The sequence below is a fragment of the Danio rerio genome, chromosome 16, assembly GCF_052040795.2.
Source record: "Danio rerio strain M-AB ecotype USA chromosome 16, GRCz13ab, whole genome shotgun sequence".
NCBI lineage: Eukaryota > Metazoa > Chordata > Actinopteri > Cypriniformes > Danionidae > Danio > Danio rerio.
In genome coordinates this window covers 18,736,019-18,762,727 of record NC_141036.1, presented here as the reverse complement: position 1 = coordinate 18,762,727, position 26,709 = coordinate 18,736,019, and the positions used below count along the sequence as shown (strand labels likewise).

At 36.9% G+C, this 26,709-nt stretch overlaps 2 protein-coding genes and 1 long non-coding RNA gene across 14 annotated transcripts; 2 read left to right on the top strand and 1 right to left on the bottom strand.

The window, feature by feature from the left end:
- Positions 1-276: 276 nt before the first annotated feature.
- LOC137487239 (uncharacterized) lies at positions 277-22,276 on the bottom strand. Of its 9 annotated transcripts, XR_015511239.1 has the most exons (7): positions 21,996-22,276; positions 21,619-21,721; positions 9,952-10,142; positions 9,781-9,819; positions 3,960-4,103; positions 3,821-3,854; positions 349-1,303 (listed from the first exon to the last, which is right to left on the bottom strand). XR_015511239.1 is itself a non-coding variant. In XM_087286857.1 (6 exons), exon 6 carries the CDS (start codon positions 6,049-6,051, stop codon positions 5,227-5,229), a length of 825 nt encoding a protein of 274 aa, XP_087142983.1. In that variant the 5' UTR covers positions 6,052-6,729; positions 6,961-7,012; positions 9,781-9,819; positions 9,952-10,142; positions 21,619-21,721; positions 21,996-22,276; the 3' UTR covers positions 4,372-5,226. The 9 variants fall into 9 exon arrangements, 3 of the variants coding, with proteins under 3 accessions (XP_087142983.1, XP_087142982.1, XP_087142981.1); XR_015511241.1 differs by lacking the exon at positions 3,821-3,854; XM_087286857.1 differs by lacking the exons at positions 349-1,303; positions 3,821-3,854; positions 3,960-4,103 and adding exons at positions 4,372-6,729; positions 6,961-7,012.
- LOC100147949 (coiled-coil domain-containing protein 106) lies at positions 15,907-18,608 on the top strand. 2 transcript variants are annotated; one of them, XM_087286858.1, is made up of 3 exons: positions 15,907-16,020; positions 16,523-16,717; positions 18,157-18,608. In XM_087286858.1, exons 1-3 carry the CDS (start codon positions 15,924-15,926, stop codon positions 18,468-18,470), a joined length of 606 nt encoding a protein of 201 aa, XP_087142984.1. In that variant the 5' UTR covers positions 15,907-15,923; the 3' UTR covers positions 18,471-18,608. The 2 variants fall into 2 exon arrangements, with proteins under 2 accessions (XP_087142984.1, XP_087142985.1); XM_087286859.1 differs by having other exon boundaries at positions 18,140-18,316.
- Positions 22,269-26,709, top strand: LOC108179593 (uncharacterized). Of its 3 annotated transcripts, none has more exons than XR_015511246.1 (4): positions 22,269-22,375; positions 22,463-22,517; positions 25,028-25,165; positions 26,035-26,709. It is a non-coding gene; the product is annotated as an uncharacterized LOC108179593 (long non-coding RNA). The 3 variants fall into 3 exon arrangements; XR_015511247.1 differs by having other exon boundaries at positions 22,295-22,385; XR_015511245.1 differs by lacking the exon at positions 22,269-22,375 and having other exon boundaries at positions 22,380-22,517.

Below are 26,709 nucleotides of genomic sequence, written 5' to 3'. Positions count from 1 at the left end.
CTTGTGTCATTCCATTGTTGTCCATACAATTTTTTTCAGATTTTTACAAATTTTGTTATATTTCTGTTTGTATTGTTTGGGTTTTTACCAAAATCTGGTTTAATTCCATGTCAACAGCTCCCTTAGAAATATTATTCCTAGGTGTGCGTGTGTGTGTGTGTTTGTGTGTATGTATGTATGTATGTATGTGTATGTATGTATGTATGTGTGTGTGTGTGTGTGTGTGTGTGTGTGTGTGTGTGTGTGTGTGTATACATGGTTGAAGGAATTATTAGCTTTCTGAATTATTAGCCCCCTTGTTTATTTTTTTCACCAATTTCTGTTTGACAGAGAAAAAAAATCAACAAATTCCTAATCATAATAGTTTTAATAACTCATTTCTAATAACTGATATATTTTATCTTTGCCATGATGACAGTAAATAATATTAGACTAGATATTCTTCAAGACACTTCTATACAGCTTAATTGACATTAACTGGGTTAATTAGGTTAACCAGGCATGTTAGGGTAATTAGGCAAGTTATTGTATAATGATTGTTTGTTCCCCTTCGGGAGGTGAACTCCAATGCCATTAGTGGATTTGATTTTAGGGAAATCCGCGAATTGGGAGGATTCCGTTCAGAAGCCACTTGTCTGATAGAGTATTGAACGGGCCAATGAATTGGCAGCGCAAGCTTGCGCAGGTGTGCTTCATTGCCAATAAACCCAGCATATAAGCACAAGTGGAGCAAACAGATGCCATCCTTTTTTGCTTCAGAGACTTTTCTGATCGAGTCGATGAGGGTTCCTCCTGCTTTGATCCAGCGATTCTGAGCGAACAAGAGCATTCTCCCGGTCCAGAGTGTGTACACAGAGCGGCAGACGGTCGAGCTGGGTTTCTCCCTTGCCTTGCGTTCTTTGGGTCCGGTCCTCCAGAGCGGTGCGTATAAAGTTGCAACTTCACAAAGAGAGCAACACAGTTATGCAGCATGTCCTTTTCCATTGCGATGCCATGACTGTTGCGCAGTAAAGATCGTGGCTAGTCTTTGCAAAAGGGCAAACCACTCCAGTTGTCCCCTGCTCTGCAGCGGGCACTCAGGCAGATCTGAGGATTTCAGCGAGAGATAATCCATCGCCCACGGACCTCCTGCTCCTCCAAGCGCTCCATCCAAGCTTCGGGCGTAGGAAGCTATCCGTCTAACAGATGGTAGCCCTTACGCTCGATGACACCGGAGAGCAGACATCCACCGCGGCATCGGAGGGTGGGCTTTCATGGTCCGATGATGATCCAGACCTGCTCTCCCCCTCCGGGCAGGTGAGCGCTGTCAAAACAGTTTACAGCCTGTGAAATTATGAACCCTTATTGTATACTGTATTTATTTTAAATCTGCAATTCAATATAAAATATATTTCCATACACTACTTACCTTATGTTTACTCGTCGATCTCACCAAAGCCATCAATGTCTCCATAACTCACTATCAACAAATAACTTTGCATGATATAGGCCTACCGTCAGGGTTCAATGTAGATTAAAACAGGCTCGCATCTTTACTGCTGTTTGCACAGGGGGGCTAACTGTTGCATTTCAGTAAATGTATAGCTGATGCTTATAGAAAAATGTAGTAATTTGGTCTTCAATCAATAAAAACTGCTGCTGTAGTTTACTCTGTTCTTAAGTGTTCACGTATACACTAGTGTGTTAAAGTTCAGCTTCTTCCCTCTTTGTTCCCTGTAGTTGAAGGGTGAATACAGTATTTGTTCCCTCCTTGTTCCCTGTACTTACAGGATAAATACCACATTTGAGGGTTGTAAATTAAAGTAAAGCATTGTTCCTCCCTTGTTCCCTGTACTTACAGGGTAAATACCACATTTGAGGGTTGTAAATAAAAGTGAAGCCTTGTTCCTCCCTTGTTTCCTGTCCTTACAGGGTAAATACAACATTTGTTCCCTCCTTGTTCCCTTTAGTTTACAATGTAAAATCTTGAAGGCATTAAAGACACTACGGACAATTTAGTCTACCCAATTCAACTGTACCACATGTCTTTGGACTGTGAGGGAAACCGGAGCACACGGAGGAAACTGGAGCACCCGGAGGAAACCTACGCGAACGCAGGGAGAACTCCACGCAGAAACGCCAACTGACCCAGCTGGAAACATCCATACACACTCATTTACACACATACACTACGGACAATTTTAGCTTACCCAATGTCCCCACATATTTTTGGACTTGTAGGAGCACCCGGATGAAACCCACGCTAACATGGGGAGAACATGCAAACTCCACACAGAAATGCCAACTGACCCAGCCAAGGCTCGAACAAGCGACCTTTTTGCTGTAAGCCGATTGTGCTACCCACTGCACCTGCCTATACTCAAACAGCAAAATAACACATTATTTCCTTCCCCCTTTTTTCTGGCATCTCTTGCTTGGCTTCCTCTTCTGCTCTTCTCAGCTTCCACTGAGGACTCTGATGGTGAGTGGCTGCTGAAATCCCATGAGTCTTGTTGCTCTGCATTTATATAAAATATATGAACAGATATAAAGGCTTTTAGTAAGCTATAGACATGTTTATTTTGCTGTTTAATGTGTGTGTGGTGGTTGTCCAACAATTTCACATACTAAATATTTACAGATACCATACATTACTATCAAACAAAAGTACTATGATCAGATCATATGGGAGATTGTGATCATTTATAGTGATAAAAATTAAAAAAAGAAATATATTGTGTGTTTGTATATTTATTTTACTGCCTTCAAGATTTTATATTGTAAACTACAGGGAACAAGGAGGGAACAAATGTTGTATTTACCCTGTAAGTAGAGGGAAGAAGGGAGGAACAATGCTTCACTTTAATTTACAACCCTCAAATGTGGTATTTACTCTGTAAGTACAGGGAACAAGGGAGGAACAATGCTTCACTTTAATTTACAACCCTCAAATGTGGTATTTACCCTGTAAGTACAGGGAACAAGGAGGGAACAAATACTGTATTCACACTTTAACTACAGGGAACAAAGAGGGAAGAAGCTGAACTTTAACACACTAGTGTATACATGAACACTAAGAACAGAGTAAACTACAGCAGCAGGTTTAATTGATTGAAGACCAAATTACTACATTTTTCTATAAGCATCAGCTATACATTTACTGAAATGCAACAGTTAGCCCCCCTGTGCAAACAGCAGTAAAGATGCGAGCCTGTTTTAATCTACACTGAACCCTGACGGTAGGCCTATATCATGCAAAGTTATTTGTTGATAGTGAGTTATGGAGACATTGATGGCTTTGGTGAGATCGACGAGTAACCATAAGGTAAGTAGTGTATGGAAATATATTTTATATTGAATTGCAGATTTAAAATACATACAGTATACAATAAGGGTTCATAATTTCACAGGCTGTAAACTTTTTATTCATTAAACACCCTATATAAAACCCAAGCACTGAATAAGAGTATGTACTCGTGCAGGTGCATGTACAGTACATTTGTAGATAGCAATAGGATTTCACCATCCTTGCATAATTCTTCATATGTATACAATACTTGAAGAAAAGTACATCGTAAACGTAATATACTTACGCTGTTCTTTGCGTGATGAATATCTTATTGTTACCCCCCTATTACACAAACATGGTTTGTTCTTTTGCAATTTAATGAAAAGTACAACGTTATTTCACTGTACTTATGCGGTACTTTTCATGCTGAATATCTGGTTGTTACCCCCTTATTACCCAAGCATTACGGTTTGTTCCCTTATACCTACACATACGTTCATTATACACACACAGTACGTACAGAAAAGTACACTGTAATTTCACTGTACTTACGCAGTACTTTGCGGGTTGTAAAAGAAAGCGTTACCTAAAGTTTATATGAAAACAGTGTTAAACAAGCAGTTTAAATAGTCCTTTGTAACTCATTCCTGTGCTTAGTGCCGCATGGCACACTCCTTTGGGTCGTAAATACCTTGGAATCAGGTTTCGAGCCTTCTCTGGGCAAAGTTGACTGGTTGTGGAATAAAATGCAAAATATTTATGTGTCTGGTCGGCCATATTCGTTACAGATCCCCCTTCGTTAGGCGATGTGTTGGGATGAAGACATCGGTGAACGCTGGAGAAACACGGCAAGCAACAAGACAACACCTACATCTCAACATACTATACTAGTGTAGAGTATCAAATTGTTTGGTTACTGATCGTTGAAACTGACACTCAACATTTTTAAGTTAGTTCAGTTCTCAGTAGTCTATGATAATATGACTAACTGGCGTAGCGCTCTCTGGTTCACAACCATATTTAAATGGTATCAAAATTAGGTATGGTGTGCCAATCCTGATATTCTAATTAAAGAAAGATAGGAGAGGAAACGATAGGCAAAGTTAAACCAAACAATGATGTTTTAATGTCAGATGTGTTTGCTGTGTGCAGTTACTGATGTAGTGCGTGTAATGTATGATCAGATCTGTCTCAGCCTTTGGGCCCTCCCCCTTCCTTGCTGGTTTGATGCGCTTGCTTCTCATTCATTGTCTCTAGGTGCACATGAAGTTTGGCTCTATGCATCTTTTCCTTGGGTAACGGGTCGTTGGTGACCTGATGGGGGTCCACTAGGAAGTGTGTTTCTCTGGCAGAATTTGGGTAGTTGTTTGTAATGGCAGTGTGGAGCTGATATGCAAACTTGTCTTCCACATTACTTTCCTCTGATGGGGCTTTCTGGCTGTGACAGACTCTGGTCTCTGTGCTAGACCGTGGTTGCTGTCAGGTGAAATGAGTTTAGAGTTCAATGTTTTCTTAGTGAGTGTGAGGTAAAAACAGAGTGGTGTTTTTCTGATACCTCTGAGTTCTATTGTTGGTGAGAGACCTCCCCCTTTTGAATCTGTGTTGTTGCAGAACAGGTGGCTGTCATCTCTTGTCCATGGTGATAGCCATTGACAGTGTTGGCTAACAGACTGTGGAGGTGCTGTTATTACTGTTTCCTTGTCTTATTACTGTTATTCCTGTCTTGAGTGCCTTGTGGAGCGTGGCTGATCCCGTGACTTTTCCAACCAGGTTGTGTAGTAGCTGTCGTCGTCATGGGAGTCACGATCACTGTGTGCTCTGAAGTCTGTGGTATCGTCGTTACACAGGATGTCTTTCTGTGTTGGACCTTGGGTGATGGGGCCCACTGAAGATTTTACATCTCTTCTTGAAGACATCTTCTGCTTGAGGTACGCCCGGTGTGTGAGGTCCCTCAACTGTCAGATGGACATTGTGCGTGGACAGGCTATGATGCCTAGAAGACGACTTAGTCCTGGATGAAGGTTTCGTAGGAAGAAGGTTTTGAAGTTTACATCCTCTTCAAGAACCGGGTTGTCATGTGCAGCAAAGTATGCTTTTCTGAACCTGTGGTAGAAGGCTTGAGGTGTCTTGTGGCGACCTTGTTTGGTTTCCAGGGCAGTAAACACTCCATGTTCAGACTCAGAGCTTTTAAACTCTTCAATCAGTGCTTCACGCAGTAGCTGGTAGTTTGACTTTATGTGAGCACGTTGTCTGTCTAGGAAACTTTGCACCTCGGGACTGGATGTGGATCTGAGGAGGTAGAACCGGTCTCTGTCAGTCACATGAGGTCTTGCTTCAAGATAAAAGTCTATGTCCTGGAGGAAAGCCTGGATGTTTCTGCTCTCAGTGGAGCTTGGGTTAAACTGGGTGATGCGTTTCGCCAGTTTGTCAAGGTCTCTAAGAGTCTCTTCCTGTGCAGGTTTGACAGCCGTGTGTAGTAACTTTCTGCTTGCATCAGAAGGGAAGTTGTTGGTGGTGAGAGCTGGTGATGACTTGGTCTTCAGCCGTTCACTTCTTCCAATGTTTATGGAGATGAGGGAGTCAGCTTTGCTCAGCGGAGGTGATGCTGATAAGGGCTCCGCCCATCTTGGCTCTGGTTTCTTTTGATAGACCTGTATGAGTTCTCTGAGCCTGTAGAGTTCATCGCTGATGTCATCTAGCTGTTGGGTCAGGTCATCATTTGGACTGCTGTATGTGCTCAGTTGGTCCTCCAGAGCATTAATTTTAGCGTCTTTGTGTTGCATGCTGGTTTTAGCTTCCTCTACTTGCTGTTCAGCAGACTGGAGACGCTGTATCAGGTCCTGCTGGGATGACTTCAGTTCATGCTGGTCTCGTTCAACAACAGCAAGGGCAGTTTGGAGCTGTTAAACATGTCTCTTAGTTAGATGCTTCACTTCGTCTGATACCATGATCTGGTCCTTGGTTTTCTCTGTGCAGCATTGGAGGTGCAGTAGCCTTTTCAGGAACTCAGTGGTTTGACGCTTGAAGTCATCTTGTCCTTTCGCTTTCAGCTTGTCGATGCGGCTTTGTGCACAAGTCAGCTCCTTCTGAAGATGGGTGAGGTGCTGGTCGCTGAGCTTGAGCTGGGCGGTGAAGGCGTCACTCAGGAGACAGGTGAATTTTGTTAGCTCTGGCTGGCTCGACTCCTGTGTGAAAAGTCTCTTCAGAATCACGAATATTACTAAAAGTAATAAAAGTTCAATTGCCTTGGTGATTAGGCCATCCGTGATGTTCTGTAGTCAGGTTTCCACATCTTCTGCTCGAGCAGTGGGGTTTGCAGTCGGTGACATGCTGGCTTACTGGAAGGTGGAGACTGATCCAGATCTTTGTGGTGTTATCAGTCTATATGTAGTGGAGCAGCTAAGTGTTGTTTGTTTCAGTGATTATGAACCAAAATGAAGTGGTGTGGTGACTGTGTAGGTCTCCGTGTGCGAAAAGAAGAGAGAGAGAGAACAAGGTTAAAACAAATTTAAACAGAAAAATATTATTTTTCTTTCAGTTATGAAAATATTTATAATATTTTGTATCACTGAAAATGAAAAGAATAATATTACTGCTTATATCTAGGAGGGAAATACTACAATTATAATTCTGAATTTTTTCTTGTCTCAATATGACAGGATTGACACTACACACCTTATTGGACCGCTTACCAGCGATGTTTTAGCGGGGATGGCTGTTCACTACTCATTTCTGTCAATTGATCTTGACGGAAAAATCAGAAGTTTTAATTGCATTCACAAATGCATGAAGTAAATCAAATCAAAGGATGGTTTGATTACAAAACAAATTTGTTTCTTTCCATAGACTTGATAAGTTGGTTTGCTTAGATTTGCTTCCTACAAATGAGATGCATTAGATAGAAGACAGGAGAAAACAACAGGAAAGGAAATGAAAACTAATCAAGAAAGAAGCAGGAAGAAAAAGGAGAACTGAGTGGACTTGGTCCACAACCAGCTTTGAAGCCTTAACGTCTCGCTACGAGTACAAAATTGATAGTTGAAGTTCAACTAAATGAAATAAATTATAAGAGAGTGGGTTGTCTCTAATTTATTTAAGACTCGTAATGAGGTTTACTAGAAAAGGTGAAGGAGTAAGGAAAAATACAAGGAAACAAAAACATCCAATGGCTATAAGTGCATAACCACTATAATGTAATTGGATCTTGAGAAAATCTGAATTTGATGAAACAGATTTTCTGTAAAGGGGGTGAATAAGAAGTTGTAAAAAGTGGTATGCTTGCTTAAACTATCGGAGCTTAAGACTTAATAATGTCTAAAGAGATTAGACTAAAAAGGGAATTTTGGTGAAATTTTAATTCAAAAGTTGCTTGTGAGCAAATAGAATTACAATTAAATGTAATATTGTGATTTTGTGCATAAAACACAAATAGAACATTAACTTTATTATTGTTAAACAAATGGTAATGTGTATTAATAATAATAATAATAATAATAGTGAACCAGTATTTCCTTTTTGTAAAATGTAATTAGATATTAAATAAAAGAACAGTGGGTTATGTTTTGCTTTAACAGCACACTGTTAGTAAAGTAAAATGCATAAAAGATTTACTCTCAAAACAAATGAGAGTAAAGAATATAGGGACAAACAAAATGCAAAGATGTTAAATGGTTAAAATCACTTTCAAGTTCTCAAACAGACACCGTTGTAAATTGCTAATCACTATTCTTGTAGGCTAATTCATCAATTAATGTTTCTAGGTTCGTATAAATGTAAACATTGCAACTGTTGACGTAACGCGCAGTTTGTTTACATTTGATGCGCATGCACAGTTCAGACTTCCCTCGGAAGTGATGGAAACTTCCTGATCTGTACAGGTCGCTATGCAACCAGAACAAAGGGAATGTTAGCCAAATGAATCTTTGAACGTAGCCGAGATTCAAACATTAAATGCGAAATGTCGGCACATTTACATGCAATCATACATTATCCAGCAATCATAAATGGTTTTATGATGTGGGGTTTCACACTCTGTCCTTTAAGAGCGGGCTTAAACTTTGAGAAGCAGTTTAGTAATGCAGGCAAACACACGAGTGCTCTCTGAGGATCCTCTGTGTGTGTGCATGTGTAAGTGTGTGTGTCTTTCTAACGCCTGTTTCACACCGCAAGCGTCAGCGGCGCGTGAGCAGAGCGTGAGCAGCGCGTATGTCGAGCAGTAGCAGCACGCAGGCGTTTGCATTTCACACCAGCTGCGTCTGCAGTGCGCAGCTCTTCGGCAGCTGCTGCAGAGATCAACCTATCTCCGTCTATTCTATCTAGTTACCCATGTCTCTCTATATACAAATACACCTTTTAAACTTTTCATCTGCACCAAAGCCCCTCCTATGCTGTTTCTTTGACCTGCAAATGTTTATTTTACAAATTTTATAGATCAAATAGTACTGTATGCTTCTCAAGCTAACTTATATGAGAAGTGTCTACAGTCAGAGGACAATCGCCTGTGATATCATATCATATGTTTTTTGATTATCAGGTTGCTGTAGACCTAGTTATAATCATTTTTATACAATATAGTTATAATGATATTTATACATGATCAAACTAGTGTTACTTTCTCCGCTTCAGTGATGTCCAGCGGCAGAATAACAGCTCGTTAATTCATGCTCGTGCAGATGATGAGACGGACAAAAGTAACCAATGCATGCCATTCTTTTACTTATTTTCGTGTTGTCAGATTCACAGTGCAAACAGCTCCCGGTAGGAATAACTCGAGTGAACATAAAACAAAGCCGATTAAAACTTTCTTGCTCTGCTCAGCTGCACAGAACACAGCGAGCTCACATAATCCAGTATGCATGTCGAACTACACTACCCACAATACACTTCGCTATGGACTACAAATCCCGTAAATATTCTATTTCCCCTCTCCTGCAACACTATTGTGCAACTTAAGCAAAACTGATACTAAAATTGTTTTACATTTGGTTTTGTAGTTCGGGCCTAAATAAATGTTTGTTGCCGTTTTTAATCGTTTTAAGTTCATTTGGCTGCTGCTGCGTGCGGTATGAAAACTCTAATCTGTTAACATGGACGCCGAAAACACACGCGCTGCTCACGCTCTGCTCACGTGCCGCTGACGCATTTGAATTTGCATAGGTAAATTTTATGAAAATGGGGACAGAAATGTTAAAGTCTCTTAAAACGTTAATATGTTGTACTCATTTTAAAATAAAATGTCAACGATCGATTTATACAGTGAGTAAGCTTTTCAAAAAGTCCAAACTTGAACAGTATAAGAGGATGTTTAGCTTAGGTACAGTTAAAAGTTATATGCAGGAGTATTAAAACCAAAAATATTAATACAAGATAAAGGGAAACTTTGCAAAACATATGATTAAACATAAAGAGTAAAGTTTATATGAAAACAGTGTTAAACAAGCAGTTTAAATAGTCCTTTGTAACTCATTCCTGTGCTTAGTGCCGCATGGCACATTCCTTTGGGTTGTAAATACCTTGGAATCAGGTTTCGAGCCTTCTCTGGGCAAAGTTGGCTGGTTGTGGAATAAAATGCAAAATATTAATGTGTCTGGTCAGCCATATTCGTTACAATACTGAAAGGAAAATAAAAGTAAACCTAAAATTATTTTTCAGTAAGTTGGCCAACGTTTATGTGGGGACCATACCATCACGTCTTTAATGTGTGTTAAATTGTAAATGCTGTGTAAAAAGATGCCAACAGCCTCATCCTTGTAAACCCGCTGGAAGGATTTAGAAAGGTGAGCAAATGTAGTGCAAAGTTCTGCATTCTCGTCGAGACTGTGATAAACTCCAGTAGTCCACCGTGAGACACGCAGTGAGGGCGGATGCATATATGCTGCGGAAATAATGCAAAAGTTTAAATCATGTTTATTAATAATGTATATTTTAAAATTCACCATATGCTTTTTAATATAACACAATACAGAAAACCCAACCACATTTGCAGACCCCTGGATAGTGAAATGCAAACCATCTCACATATACAGTAGCCTGTACCCATTAGAAGTTGAGCATGAAAGAACAAACTTCAATTTTTGAATGTTATTTGTTTTTCTTCTACAGGATGAATATTCCTCATATGTGAATGACCAAGTGGGGTCCCACTTTATATTAAGTGTCGCTTATACCTGTGAACTTACATGGTAACTAGATGTGTAAGTAGTATGTAACTACAGTGTTTGTACACACTGGTACATAGTAATTACTTGTGTAATATTGGTGTAACTACACACATGTAACAGCCCACTGAATAGTATGTGTAAGTACAAATGTGTAACAGGACATTGGTAACAACACTAAGAAAGTACACATCTGTAACAAGAATTATGTAAGTGCAATGTGTAACAACAGTATGTACTTGCAGGTGTTTTCTTACTTCCACAACTGTTTGCATACCATGTACTTGTGAACATTGTATGACAGAAATAAAGCTTCATTAGAAGGTCTCTCCTTGTGATACCAGTGTAATTACAGGGTAAATCCACATAAACTGTCCACTCAATATAAAGTGTAAAATAGTCACAAATTACTCTTTAACTTGTAAAATATCCTCTGTGCAACACTTTATTAACAGTGTACTTACATGGTAACTCCACAGGAACTGTCCACTCAATATAAAGTGTAAAATAGTCACAAAATACTCTGTAACTTGTAAAATATCCTATATGCAACACTTTATTAACAGTGTACTTACATGGTAACCCCACAGGAACTGTTCACTCAATATAAAGTGTAAAATAGTCACAAAATACTCTGTAACTTGTAAAATATCTTCTATGCAACACTTATTAACAGTGTACTTACATGGTAACTCCACAGGAACTGTCCACTCAATATAAAGTGTAAAATAGTCACAAATTACTCTTTAACTTGTAAAATATCCTATATGCAACACTTTATTAACAGTGTACTTACATGGTAACTCCACAGGAACTGTCCACTCAATATAAAGTGTAAATTTGTCACAAATTACTATGTAATATATTAAACATAATCCTCCATGCAACTGCTTAACAACAGTGTACCTACATAGAAACTCCTCAGAAACCGTCCACCCAATGTGTACATACTGTATGTAAATAAATTGTAACTTTTTTTTAAAGTGTACTAGCAAAATGGTCACAAACTGTGTAATATAAATCCAAATTGAACACATAACAATGTACTGACATGGTAACTTCTCATGAACTGTCCTTTCATGTCCTCATATAACTGTAGCAAAGGAAAATGCATGGTGAATCAAAAGGAATAGTATATTTAATATGTAGTGTAACTTTATTGAATTGCAGTTTCAATGTTCTAGAAAAGTAACAGAATATTGTAATTTACACTGTGACTGTAAAGTCAGATTGTTCAACAGAGTGCCAGCAATCACAAAAGAAAAATTTTAAATAACAATAAAGAAAACAATCAGTGCTGTAAATAATATCCCAGGATCTATTAAATCAAAACTGTCACATTTGTATTTGACTTTTTACTCTGCAACATAGTATTTTACACAAATATTTTTTTGAGTAAACTATGAATGTATTAAAACAAGTTAATTGTTTGTATTATCAGGAAATTTTAGAATCTGAAGAAATGTCACAATATAAACAGCAAATAAAAGAGAAAAAAATGGCATATATATTTTCAATGAACCCGGTATGCTTTTCTAATGTCATGGATAAGCTGTGCTAAGGCACCTTTACTATTTCGCCTTCCCAGCCAGTAGTGCCACTGAATGAATTTCAAATGTTCTCTCAATAGTTTTGTAGTCTTGTTACCCCTTAATCTTGATACCTGTGCCTTGATGGCAAGCCAAGCCCTTTCAATATGTTGTGTGTGACAGCCAGTTTGGGGATCAACAAAATTTTCACTGTGATTAACAGTTAGGTGTCTGTATCGTAAAGGTTGTAATGCATTCAGATATGCCCTCCAATTGTCACTGTAAACAGTTGACCCCCTTCTGATGTGCCTTGTGATGATGGGCACCAGTGTGGTCCTGGAACGGTCCTTTACCATCTTTAAGACTGGTAGGCGGTGATCTCCTTTAACCTCCATCATCCCAAAAACCCATCCTTTTCTTCTCTGCCAAGTAGTACAAAAGCGGCCACGATTAAACTGAAAAGTAATGAACACAAGAAACAACGGAAATTGTAAGAGCAGTAAAATCTCCCAATGACTGACCATAGTTATTTTTCACCATGCATCTATCTCAATTAACTTAAAAAGCAGTTTAATAATCATCTGAATAATCTTTAAACCAATTGGTCTATACCTAGTTCTTTAGTCTGAGGACAGAACGGCACACTGCTGCTGCTAGATGGCCACTAACTTGTGTGGTGCCATTGTGTCTTCATCAATGCATAAAATAGAATTTAAAAAATGCAAGTGTCTGCATTTATTTAGTACACCTTTAATTTCAACCTGATAAATAAATTACTAGTCAGTCCAAAATTTGTTTAAATTTCAAAATGAAATTGTTTAAATTTCTTAAAATATTATGTATAATGTGTAACTCTTGAGTTAGGTATAATAATATAACGTTTTGAAATTAATATTTAGGTATACATTTCAGGTTATTGTCTATTAAATATTAAATAAAGACTGTAAGAACAGATGATTTGCAGAGGGTAATAAAACATGGTGCACACTCAAAAGTGAAAACATAAAATTCACATGAACACATTCAAATCTTTGTCATTGTTTTTCACATTGACATCAGCTTCCTCATATGAGTAGATTGAAGGACTACACAAATATCATTATAGACATTACTTCCCGGAGACACAGGAAAATAGTGAAATCTGTAATTATTGGGTACAATCACATGATGTCCTGAATGAAGAAATTTACATTAAAACTGAAAGGGTCACCCCATTGACGTCAGAACATACAGGAATTTGCATACATAAAAATCATATCCCTGCTTTTGATTACATGTGCTATTTTGATGTGATGTTAACTCTGGAAGTATTACTGAATGCAGGTTAATGAACTTTAGTATTTCAACATAGTAAAAATTACTAAGTATACAGTATAAACATTTTCACATCAAACATACCTTTCTCTTGTGAGCAAACTTGGACTCATCTATGGCCACAAACTTCTGTCTTGACTTTCCACCAACTCTAAGGCCTGTTCTTCTTTTCAAATTACTCAATGCCTTGATGCAAACCTGTAAAAAATAGCCATAGGAAATTTGTACTAATAAACCTAATTGAATTGAATTGGTTGAGTAAGGTGCTGTTAAATGTAAGAGTGAAAAAGCCTGCATTGTATATGTGTGCATATGTTATTATTAAGTTACCTTTCTGAGCAATTTGTTTATTCTGGACAATGTTGTTGAAGTTTTGGCAACACCATCATCCATCAAGTCAATTTGTCTTAAATGTAGACCCTGTGAAAATCTTATAAGAAAATAGTTTTGGTTAATTTTATATATATATATATATATATATATATATATATATATATATATATATATATATATATATATATATATAAATATATATATTTACAATGCTAGCTTTTCAGATAAAACACAGATTCTTCACCTATACAATCTCTATTCATAAACAATAAGGAGTGTGTTGTTGAAGTGGCTGGGCAAATAGTATTAAACTATATTTCTTGATAATCTTACATTTATATTACACATGAAAATGACCTAACGAGGCTAGCGATCGACCGCAATGACATTAAGTTTATAATTATTAGATTACCTATATATGTATTCCATCCACTTTACCAAAGGTATTCTGGAGTTATGAAACAGTGATCCTTTGCGAATGGAGAGTGTAATTCTGCGATGCTTGTTTCTTCGGCATGTCCTAAAATAAAAGTGAAAAAATTATGATAATCTATAACACAGTATTCAAGGAAACTTACTTAAATTATGTTAAAATTAGCAATCAAAACAGCGAGTTAAACAAGCTTTGTGCTTGACGTTACTTACCATATGTAACCATCACGTCCACTGTGGGCTTTAATACTCATCTTTTTTCCACACTGGCGACAATGAGGTGCTTTACAAAGCAAGCCTTTCCTCTGTAGCCATTTGATCACTAATTTTCTATGTTTTCCACCGCTGCAAAGCCGTATAATCTTGTTTAATTTCCCTGTATGCATAGCGCTATAACAGATACAGCTAATGTATAACTGAAAGCCGCTTTCCTTGCTTTCCTATTTGAAAATTTGGCGCCTTGTCGATAACTGGCTGTTTACAACGAAACGTCACAGTTGTCACGTCACGTTACGTAAGTTTTGATTGGACTACTGAATGAACCGCCAACTTCCCTATCAGAGCAGACGGTTATCTCGCTCATGATGCGTCTTTTTGCAAATTGTTAGCCCTAACTCTTTAGCGAATTTTTCTTCAGTATGCCACGAAAAAAGACGATTTCTTTGACGAGGAACTGCCCCCAACGCAGCGAAGCTGAAGCTGACCTCTTGAGTGAAGGTAATTTAATCTACAGTTCGATGATTTGTAATGATTTAACGTTAATATTAGTAGTCTCATGCATTAACTCATCTACACTGACTAACAAAGGTTAGATATAAGTTCACTTTTATGTGCAATATGCTTAACCGTAAGCAAGCCTTTACTAAATAAAAAAATTAATGTTACTATACTTAAACTACTTTAAATTATAGTTTATTGTACACACTTTTTATACACTAATAACTAACCATGCTATTTGTAAAACCATATACAAATAGTGCTGAATATGCAAAAAAAAAAAAAAAAAACACATTTGCTGATTGTATTTTTAATGGTGAAATCAGTGATCAGCACATTTGACCACTAGTCTATTTAAATTTAATTTTAACCCTTATAAATGCAACAAGAAAATTAATGTAGGATTGAATAATTTTTTTATCATATTAGGACACAATGCACATTTAAATTTGTTTAAAAATACACATGTATGTTTTTATTTGTTTATTTAAGCCACATCAAGCTTTTTCTATATTGGTCCTACAGGAAAAAATAAAAGTGGGTAAAATGTTTGAGAAAAAAATTGATAACCAACTGATCATACTCTTGGCGAAGTTAAACCATTTTACATGAAGTGTTTTAGAAGTTGTTGCTCCAGTAATGTTGCGGTAGTTTGACAGACAAGAGCAGCAACCATTTTCTTTTTTTGTTTTTACAGAACCACCTGAATCATCCCAAAAAATTCATAAAGTACACCATGATAAAGACGATGACAATGACCTTTCTGTTGTTGCGGTGGAAACCATAACTCCAGAACCAGGTGAGTTTGTATTTACTTAGAAAGAAATTACTTTGAATGTGCAATCATGGTATAAGATAGACCAAGCCAACGTATTTGAAAATGAACCACATCTACCACAACTGTTTGCTGAAATGTTTTAGCTTTAACAAAAAAAAAAAAAAAAAACAGCCAATACCAGTCTTGTTCTATTGTACTTTTATGGAAATATAAATACTTGATCTTGCACTAATGCCACTTTTATATACTCCATATTACACAAGGTAAATTTTTAGTTATTTAGCAGGCACTTGTATGTACCATTATGTACCAGATGTATGTACCAGATGTATGTACCATAACTGTATTTTGCTACATTGTTTGTTTTTAAAGGACAAGATGATGGGTCTTCCTCTATGGTGGAAAAAGACAAGCTGATGCTCATGGCCCAGACAATACAAACACTTAAACAGGAACGAGATTTTCTCCGCCAAACTGTCCTAAAATTGTCAAGTAAGAAACCTGTTTTGTTGTATTAACGTGTTTGATTTGAAATTAATATCTACTGAGCAAGTAGATTTTTTTTTACTTTTTAAACTTTCACATCAATCCTGAACTGCTGAGTAGTATTAATAGATTACATTTTTAAGGCTGGCCACATACTACAGTTGCTGATTTTAAGTTTGATTTGAACCCCTGAATGGGGTTTGACCTATTATTAACTGCTTCTGATCAAGACGGAAGATCCTTTAACAAAAAAAAAAACAAAAACACATTTTATTCTAAACCTCGCGCTTTGTTAAAATTTGGGAGCCACAAACATGTTATAAAAACTGGACAAATTTATTAACCATATTCTTTTTGGACTTAATTTCTAGCTGTAAGACTGTAAGAAACAGTATGTCTGTTTTATTCCATGATTTTAAAATTGGTTAAGATTTGTATAAAGTCTCATCTGTGGCTAGCCTAAGCCTGCTAGCCTTTTTATGTAACTAAATCTGTTTTTTTTCCATAGACAGAGGGGCAAAAAAAGTAAAGAAAGTCTTGGACACAAGCACTGAATGCAGCACCAGTAACACTGATGAGGAGTCCATGACTTCTTCCTCCTCTTCAGATTCACCTGATAGTGATATTCCTCGGAAGAAGAGAAAGAGTCATAAGAAGACAAAGAGGGCCAGCAGGTCAAAATCTACCAAGCACAGCACACGTGGTAAGCATATATCCTGTTTTTGAATGCCATTTTTCTGTTGATGTGAACTTAGTCAATAGAACCCCACATGGAAAGAACCTATATAAACATATATGTTTTAAGATAGATAAATAAAACCTATATAAACATATAAGTTTTGATATAGGTTTTTAATATATATGACATAAAAAATTGGCCATTTCCTATATTATATGTACATATATGTACATATATGCACATTCATATATGTACACATACTGTATGTATGCATATATGTAGACATATACTGTATGTACACATATATGTGCTTATATGTATGTTTATATGTACATTTATATGTTTACCTATATGTTTACCTACATATTAGTTAAATTATTAAAACCTATAGCTGCTAGATAAGGTAAATATAATAAATTGCATTTTTTATTTACTTAAAAACAATCAAATAGTACAATAAAAAATAAGACAAAAAAACTGAACAGAAAAAATATTTTAAAACACAAAAGCTTTTGTTATTCTTTCTTTTTCACTATCTTAATACAAGAAAGAATTGGCCTTGTAAATGTTTCAGGAAAACATGTAGACATCATAGCTTTTCATCTCCTCACTTATTTGCCATAGTTAAATTCCATAACATGCCAATTACATGTGAATAAAATTTCAAGTGTTGGCACATAATTTTTTTGCATTTTGTTTTTTATTAGTATATCTTGTATGTACATGTAAGGCTTATATGTGGATATAAAGAAGCATTACAGGAGACCTATATGGCATGTATATGCACATATATGCACCTCAGTTTTGCCTATATATGGCATATACATACACATATTTATTATCATATATTAGGCATGGGCCTGTATAAGATTCTTACTGTATGATAACATTGGATAAAAATATCACGGTATCACAGTATTGTAATTACTGCTCAAAAATATTTTCTTTTTAAATGTCTGGGTAAAAAACAACAGTACATTTTGTTTTAAACACAGTATATTTTATTTTGTGAAACATTTAAAATATGTTGGAGCAGTAAATGTGTCGGGCTAAATGAATTAATGAATTTTGCTTCATTTTGTCTTTATTTGTTTCAAAACATGTTTTTTACAATTTAAAATGGAATATGTTCTGCTAGAGATACTGTTGTCCCCCCTTGAAAACTGTTGTACAGTTTTAAAACCTTGACTTTTCCAAACCGCGGCATACCTTGAAAATGGTTATCGTCCCATGCCTATCATATATGTGCATATACTGTATACTGCTTATAGGTTTCATGTTTGTGCATACATCCTCATATATGTTCGTTCCATGTGGGACATCCCTGGAAAAACTAATTCACAATAGGTCATGCCAGGTTTGTGTGGTTTGTGCATTTAAGTATTTGACACACATTGTTTTTTTTTTTTGTTTTTTTTTGTTTGTTTTTTTTAATTTCTTCTTAAGCTTTTATCTTTCTACAGCAACAACCCCTGATGACGTACTAAGGCGGTACAACAAAGTTTTCAATGCCTATAAAAAAGAAGGGAGCATTAGTAAAGCATGTGCCAAAGTTGGGGTTGACCGTAATACTCTCGCATTAACAGCTGTTGTGGCTGAAATTCAGCTTGTTGATGCTGAGTTTTACAGAAGCATCCCTAAATTCAGAACCAAGGAGGAGAAACTTTTTGACTTTGCCAAGAGGTGCCTGCAGTCGCTGACAACAGACTTAAAATCTGTCATTGAAAACGCCAAACAAGAGCGCAAACTTCTGCCAATAAAGTATAAGTTCAGATAGAAATATACAAATCTCTTATGTGCAGATGTTGTTTAAAGTTAAATTGTAGATTCACATCAGTAGTTATTAATTGTTACCCCATTTGTCGTTCCAACCCCTGAGACCTGAAATGACACTGAAGAGAATAAAATGTAAAATAATGCGTTTTTTGTCCACACAAAAGTATTATCATAGCTTCATAGCATTACAATTGAACCACTGAAGACAAATGTACTCTTTTGATGTTATTGGTACTGTATCTTTCTAGACTTTAAATGCCTTGCAACTCTGGCTTTCTATGGAGGGTCAGATAATTCTAAAATATATATAATATAATAATATATAATGATAATAATAATAATAAATAATCAGCTAAAATATTTTTACAAATAAAATAAAAAAGTAGATTTTTTTATTTTATTTTCTGAATGAAGGACTCAGGTTTGGAATAACAGCAGGGGGAGTAATTAATAATTTCATTTTTGGGTAAACTATCCCTTCAATGTGAATTGCTGTACGTTTAATGTGATATGATGTTACTTCCAACATTTATCTAAAAGTTTTAATTTACTCTAAGATTTTTTTTGTTTATGGCATTATGTTTAATCTCTTTAATTTAATAGTGTCTGTAAGGTTCTATATTGCAGCCATATTTCTAAGGTTTTTCTTTATGTGTTGCACTGTTGAGAATAAAAATGTTAATAAACATTGTTTACCTTTGCTGCATGTTTTCTCTTTTTTAGTCCTCTATAGTCTACTTATTGAAAAACATTTGTGGATTAATACTTTGGAATTTAATACTATTACTTTTAGGTTCACAGTTACAATAGAATTAACATGGAACATTTCAGAATGTAGGTGAGAAGTACATGGATTCATCAGTGGATGAATCAGTAATTTGTGACAAATTTACACTTGAGTGGACAGTTCCTGTGGAGTTTCCATGTAAGTACACTTAATAAAGTGTTGCATAGAAGATATTTTACAAGTTAAAGAGTAATTTTACTTTTTTTACACTTTATATTGAGTGGACAGTTCCTGTGGAGTTTCTATGTAAGTACACTGTTAATAAAGTGTAGCACAGAGGATATTTTTACAAGTTACAGAGTAATTTGTGACTATTTTACACTTTATATTGAGTGGACAGTTCCTGTGGAGTTACCATGTAAGTACACTGTTAATAAAGTGTTGCACAGAGGATATTTTACAAGTTAAAGAGTAATTTGTGACTATTTTACACTTTATATTGAGTGGACAGTTCCTGTGGAGTTACCATGTAAGTACACTGTTAATAAAGTGTTGCACAGAGGATATTTTACAAGTTAAAGAGTAATTTGTGACTATTTTACACTTTATATTGAGTGGACAGTTCCTGTGGGGTTACCATGTAAGTACACTGTTAATAAAGTGTTGCATATAGGATATTTTACAAGTTACAGAGTATTTTGTGACTATTTTACACTTTATATTGAGTGGACAGTTTCTTTGGGGTTACCATGTAAGTACACTGTTAATAAAGTGTTGCATATAGGATATTTTACAAGTTACAGAGTATTTTGTGACTATTTTACACTTTATATTGAGTGGACAGTTTCTTTGGGGTTACCATGTAAGTACACTGTTAATAAAGTGTTGCATATAGGATATTTTACAAGTTACAGAGTATTTTGTGACTATTTTACACTTTATATTGAGTGGACAGTTTCTTTGGGGTTACCATGTACACTGTTAATAAAGTGTTGCACAGAGGATATTTTACAAGTTAAAGAGTAATTTGTGACTATTTTACACTTTATATTGAGTGGACAGTTCCTGTGGAGTTACCATGTAAGTACACTGTTAATAAAGTGTTGCACAGAGGATATTTTACAAGTTAAAGAGTAATTTGTGACTATTTTACACTTTATATTGAGTGGACAGTTTCTTTGGGGTTACCATGTAAGTACACTGTTAATAAAGTGTTGCATATAGGATATTTTACAAGTTACAGAGTATTTTGTGACTATTTTACACTTTATATTGAGTGGACAGTTTCTTTGGGGTTACCATGTAAGTACACTGTTAATAAAGTGTTGCATATAGGATATTTTACAAGTTACAGAGTATTTTGTGACTATTTTACACTTTATATTGAGTGGACAGTTTATGTGGATTTACCCTGTAATTACACTGGTATCACAAGGAGAGACCTTCTAATGAAGCTTTATTTCTGTCATACAATGTTCACAAGTACATGGTATGCAAACAGTTGTGGAAGTGAGAAAACACCTGCAAGTACATACTGTTGTTACACATTGCACTTACATAATTCTTGTTACAGATGTGTACTTTCTAAGTGTTGTTACCAATGTCCTGTTACACATTTGTACTTACACATACTATTCAGTGGGCTGTTACATGTGTGTAGTTACACCAATATTACACAAGTAATAACTATGTACCAGTGTGTACAAACACTGTAGTTACATACTACTTACACATCTAGTTACCATGTAAGTTCACAGGTATAAGCGACACTTAATATAAAGTGGGACCATAAGTGGCTTTCCTCATTGACAGGACAGAATATTTTTACTCTCCCTCAAGTGGTTTCAAACCTTATTGACTTTCTTCTGTTGATCACAAACCAAGATATTTTGAAGAAAGCTAAAAATCTGTAACCATTGACTTCTATAGTGGGAAAAACAGATATGGAGGTCAATGGTTACACGTTTCCAACATTTAAAAAAAAAGGAAGTCAAAGATAGTGTGAGTTTACCTGCCTGCATTATATAGAATTATTGTAGTAATTCTTTGCCCTTCTAGTTTTTGTTATCAAATAATACCATGTAACGTACAAATAATTCACGATAGGGGTCATAATATTTGACCCGATGAACGAGGTGAATGTCTGAGGTAAAATTGGTTTTATATTCACACATTCTGACTTTCTCCCTAATAATACAATTTCAGAAGAGTATTATTTGCTAATCCCTAATATCATGTTAGCAGCCAATGACTATCAAAGTACAACATTGTTCACTGTCAGTTTAATAGTGCTAATGTTGTTTTTAAGTCATATTTACGTGTGATTTCAGTCATTATAATAAAAGTACTATGGTAAACAATACAGAGGGTGTGTCACACAAGCTGTCACTAATCGAATGTGCGAATATAAAGTCCACTTTACCTTAGTTGAGGTTACTTTGTGAGCCAAAGTGAAGCACAGTTGAGCGAGAGGCCAGTGGAGAGAAAGCCTTCAGCTCCGGGTCATCATCTCTGTCTCCCAAAGTCTAATAAACACACCACAAAGCAAACAAAGCAACAACGCTGTAACTATACAAGACATTTATTATATTAGCAAACTGATGCTACTAGCCGTCTTATCATATGTGTACATTTTTACACGCTTCAAAAAAGTATATTTAATATGCTTAACAATACAAGCTAGCAACCGTGCTATCGGCTACTCCAAAGTAAACACATCACGTTGCTTCAAATTACTCAAATAATAATGCTTACGGACTTGAAAGTTGACAAACATAAACGAAAAACGAGTTGTCTTACCGTGTACAGCCATCGAGCTGCATCTTCGACTGATCCAGGAGTGTTTCTCGCCGTTCGCGTCAGCTATCACTCCTATCGGATTCATCCCATTTCACAAACCAAAATAGCAAGAGGAAACTTGTGGACTTGATCTGTTGACAGGCTGGAGTTTGTGCAGTTTCCATAAACGCAATAATATACCACGATGATGATAAATTGCGCCAAAAGTAACAACCAGTTCTGCTATTAGCTCCTCTGCCCCACTGTAAACAGCGCGCGTCTGTCAGATAACTCACTCTTCTGACATCACTGGGGTGGTTAGAAAAAAAAGCGGAAGTAGGAAAACAGACACAATTTCTTTAAAATTTGTGCCCTTGCACTTCGTAAAACATTTTAATATGGTATTTTATGGTATTATAGAGCATTTTCACAAACAATTCTACTTTTTTAAACTGTTTTTTAACCTACAATATGCTCTTTAACGGCAGAAAAGCCAATTTGTACTCCGTGAAGATCCAAACGGAACAACCGTAAAAAGAAAAGGTAAGAATGAAGTTTTTGACCTAATGTTTCTTGTGATGTGACTGTTACTGTTTTAAGTAGGCCTAATGGAAAGTGATCAGCTCGCATCAACATAGTAAGATCTGTTTCAACTTATTAGCCTATATGGTAGTCAGTTGTTGTAAACTATTTTAAAAAGCATAAATATTTTTGTTTTCATGTCCAGACACATACATGCTCTCACTCATACACATATTGTACACACACACACACACACACACACACACTCACACACACACACACACACACTCACTCACACACTCACTCTTGTACATGCACTTTCAAACACACATACATTCTCTCACAGACACATACACATGCTCCCTCATTCACACTCTTAAAAGTACATGCTCTCTCTCACACAGTCTTATATAGGGCTGTAACGATACACGATATAAAATCGAAATCGCGACACTCAGATCTACGATTCTGTGTCGCGGTGTGATAAGGGAGAATCGTGACACTCCCCGTGACTACCTTTCCAATAACGTCACGGCTGCCTGCAAAAATTGAGCTAGTTGAAGAAGAACATGAGGAAAAACTTTTTTTTCCGCTCGACATAACGAGCAATGCTCCTTTTAAGCCCTCGCAATACGCGTTAAGCCGGGAGAGCTCGCGCGGAGCTCTTAGTAAGGGACCGTCTGAATGTGTCAGGAATATAAAAAACAAAACCAACTTAACCCCGCTTGACAACAGACAACGGCAGAAACATTGCCAATGCTGTCAAAGCATTGTTGTTAATGTGGCTGCGCAGAAAGGGATGGGCGTTCACCAGATGCCCCGACTCTTCTGCAGAGGAAACTTTTCTGTAACCGTGCTCTGCGCTTTCTGTTTAACCCTTTGGGAGTTAACGTTACGTGCTGACTGACAGGTGCGCGATGCGTGAGGCCAGGAAACAGGACGAAGCTTTCAGTTAAGATGAACACAGTTTCTATAGTTATACTTTATTTAGAGATAAAGGTATATGGCTCTGCATATAATCACTCTATCTTGCTGGAGTTTATAGCAGTTTCGCTTTACTTCAGGATGCATTAACACCGCTCTGAAGGTCTAATCGCTGTTTTAAGTTATCCAGAGCTGTATGAATGTGCAAATCTTGAATATCACAATAGTATTAAATATTACAATTGTAACAACACAGACAGCAACACTTATGCACAATCGATACCCAGCTGATTCAGTCGTTTCATAAGAGGACCGCGCTTCTTCTCTTCTTTTTTCCTTGTCAACATAAAGGCAGTGAGGTGCGCCCTATTTTCGGCTTATAAAGCATGTATGCACATTAATGCAATTGCATATTTAAACAACAAAACTGTTTACAAAAAGTCTACATATGCGCGTGTTGGTGTTGTCTTTTCATCACATAGCACGCGCACTTGAACCGCGAGGGAGAGAGGAAACCATCAGGACATATTCTTTAAAATAATGATTTCCATTAAAAATGTAAAAGGTTTTGTTATTATAATAATAACAGCATATTTTCCATGGAGCGGGCATTTTGAGGAAGTCTGCGATATTTATTTGACGGAAGAAAAAAACATGATTGGAAAAAATTGCCTATATACCGGTTGTTAAAAAGAATCAGTCAGTATTTTCGTTTTGTAATATAAATTAATTATTTAAATGAAAATAATTTAGGGCAGTCCTATTTATTTTATTTAGATTATTCTGCTCTTCTGTGCTAAACACTGCCGATGACCCCCCCTCCCATTCCGATCCATGGCTGTTCTAGTCTGGATCGAGGCGTCGGGCGGGGCATGTCAGGGGAGTGGGAATCCCCCGCTGTTGCGAGCCTGAGGTCGATGGTATAGGGGTGAAATACTTGGGAGGAAACAACAGCCCCCGGAGAGCCCCTCTCGTGTGGTCATCATGGTAACCGGGTGAAACCTTACGGTTTCACTTACAAAAAAAGCACCGCAATAGCGCCGTAATGGTGCACTAGGTGTGACTTCTGTCCAGTGCTGAGATTCTCATCTGGAGATTACCACACGGGTAAATGGCAGAGGTATTCAAAACCTTAACGTTTACGATGGACATCCAAGTCTTGCACTTGCATCCAGGCCGGACCCGAAAATGCGGTAAATGCCCGTTCCCGAGGTAGCCTCTTAGAAAACCGAAGCCCGGTCGGGGCGGTGGTCGCGACGGCGCTGCGGAGGCCTGCGGCTCGCGCGGCATCGGTGCGCCGCAGTGGTTGCGGGGTGTGGCAGGGATTTCGGTCCTCGTGGCGCCGCTGCGGTTGCGTCGGTGGCGCTGGGGTGGCGGCCCAAGGGGCGCCGGCGTGCCACTACCCATAGACGCCCTCGGGGGCGGCTGATCTGGAGGGACGAGGGGGTTCGCGGGACTTTAATGAGAAACGGACCACAACTTCTCACATTGCTTCCGGGACTTTCCCCCCTCGTTCAGCCGAGGGATGACAAAAAGGCATGAAAGGTAAGTGCCATACCTGTCCACAAAACTCTCTCCTAACTTAGTACTCTCTGCTGGTTTTCTAGAGAAACAGCGAGATAGAGGAGAGGGACATGGCAGGGACTTCCATTTGTGCCAGCAGGTGGGGACAGATCGAAGGAACGATTCAAGGGCGTGGAAGACGAGAGGGTATCCGGTCACACATTGATACCAAGCCTAAATAGGTGAGGTACGTATCTTCTAATTTGTGGGTCAGTTTAGTCGAGGCGTGCGGTCGGTCGTTTTCACGGCGGGCGGGCGATCGTTATGCTTAAAGTAGGATGGGAGACTAGCTTCCACCAAAAAACCCGGAAAGGCGCCCCAAGCCCCGGACTTTTATTATAATAACTGAAATCACACATAAATATGATTTAAAAACAACATTAGCACTATTAAACTGACAGTGAACAATGTTGTACTTTGATAGTCATTGGCTGCTAACATGATATTAGGGATTAGCAAATAATACTCTTCTGAAATTATATTATTAGGGAGAAAGTCAGAATGTGTGAATATAAAACCAATTTTACCTCAGACATTCACCTCGTTCATCGGGTAAAATATTATGACCCCTATCGTGAATTATTTGTACGTTACATGGTATTACTTGATAACAAAAACTAGAAGGGCAAAGAATTATTACAATATTTCTATATAATGCAGGCAGGTTTTTTTTTTAAATGTTAGAAACGTGTAACCATTGACTTCCATATCTGTTTTTCCCACTATAGAAGTCAATGGTTACAGATATTAGGCTTTCTTCAAAATATCTTGGTTTGTGATCAACAGAAGAAAGTCAGTAAGGTTTGAAACCACTTGAGGGAGAGTAAATATATTCTGTCCTGTCAATGAGGAAAGGCACTTTTTATTCACAAATGCTCAACTTATAATGGGTACAGTCTACTGTATATGTGAGATGGTTTGCAGTTCACTATCCAGGGGTCTGCAAATGTGGTTGGGTTTTCTGTATTGTGTTATATTAAAAATCATATGGTGAATTTTAAAATATATATTATTAATAAATATGATTTTAACTTTTGCATTATTTCTGCAGTATATATGCATCAGCCCTCACTGCGTGTCTGACGGTGGACTACTGGAGTTCATCACAGGCTCGACGAGAATGCAGAACTTTGCAATACATTTGCTCTCCTTTCTAGATCCTTCCAGCGGGTTTACAAGGATGAGGCTGTCGGCATCTTTTTACACAGCATTTACAATTTAATACACATTAAAGACGTGATGGTGTGGTACCCACATAAACATTGGCCAACTTACTGAAAAATAATTTTAGGTTTACTTTTAAATAGGTCAGATGATATATTTTCCTTTCAGTATACACACACTCACACAGATACTTATACATATATAAAGAGTAAAAATGCTGGTATTAACACTGCTTTTGATTTTGTGCTATATAAATAAAACTTGAACTTGAGTTGCATTTAGAATCTGAACTTGAATTAGGGTTGAAGTTTATTTAATCAGAAATGCAGATCAGATCTGTTGATCAAATCTTTGTAAATATTTTATACTGTAACAACTATACTTGTTTTTTTATGGATTGTTGCCTAAATGGGATCTGATACAGATAATCTTATACCCAATGAAAAAATGACAAAAAGACATATTTAAAAACTTATTTTAATTGTTTTAATATTTGATGTTGTTTTTATTTTAATACAGAAGCTCTGAAAACCTTTTGTAAAATAAAAAAGATTTTCCAGTA

What these genes read in the sequence shown, in the direction of transcription:
- LOC137487239 (XM_087286855.1), bottom strand. Translation starts at nt 6,051, where the DNA reads ATGCAACACAAAGACGCTAAAATTAATGCTCTGGAGGACCAACTGAGC.
- LOC100147949 (XM_087286858.1), top strand. Translation starts at nt 15,924, where the DNA reads ATGGTGGAAAAAGACAAGCTGATGCTCATGGCCCAGACAATACAAACA. An exon ending in AACTGTCCTAAAATTGTCAA is followed by an intron (nt 16,021 to 16,522) that starts GTAAGAAACCTG and finishes TTTTTTCCATAG; the next exon opens with ACAGAGGGGCAAAAAAAGTA. An exon ending in TACCAAGCACAGCACACGTG is followed by an intron (nt 16,718 to 18,156) that starts GTAAGCATATAT and finishes ATCTTTCTACAG; the next exon opens with CAACAACCCCTGATGACGTA.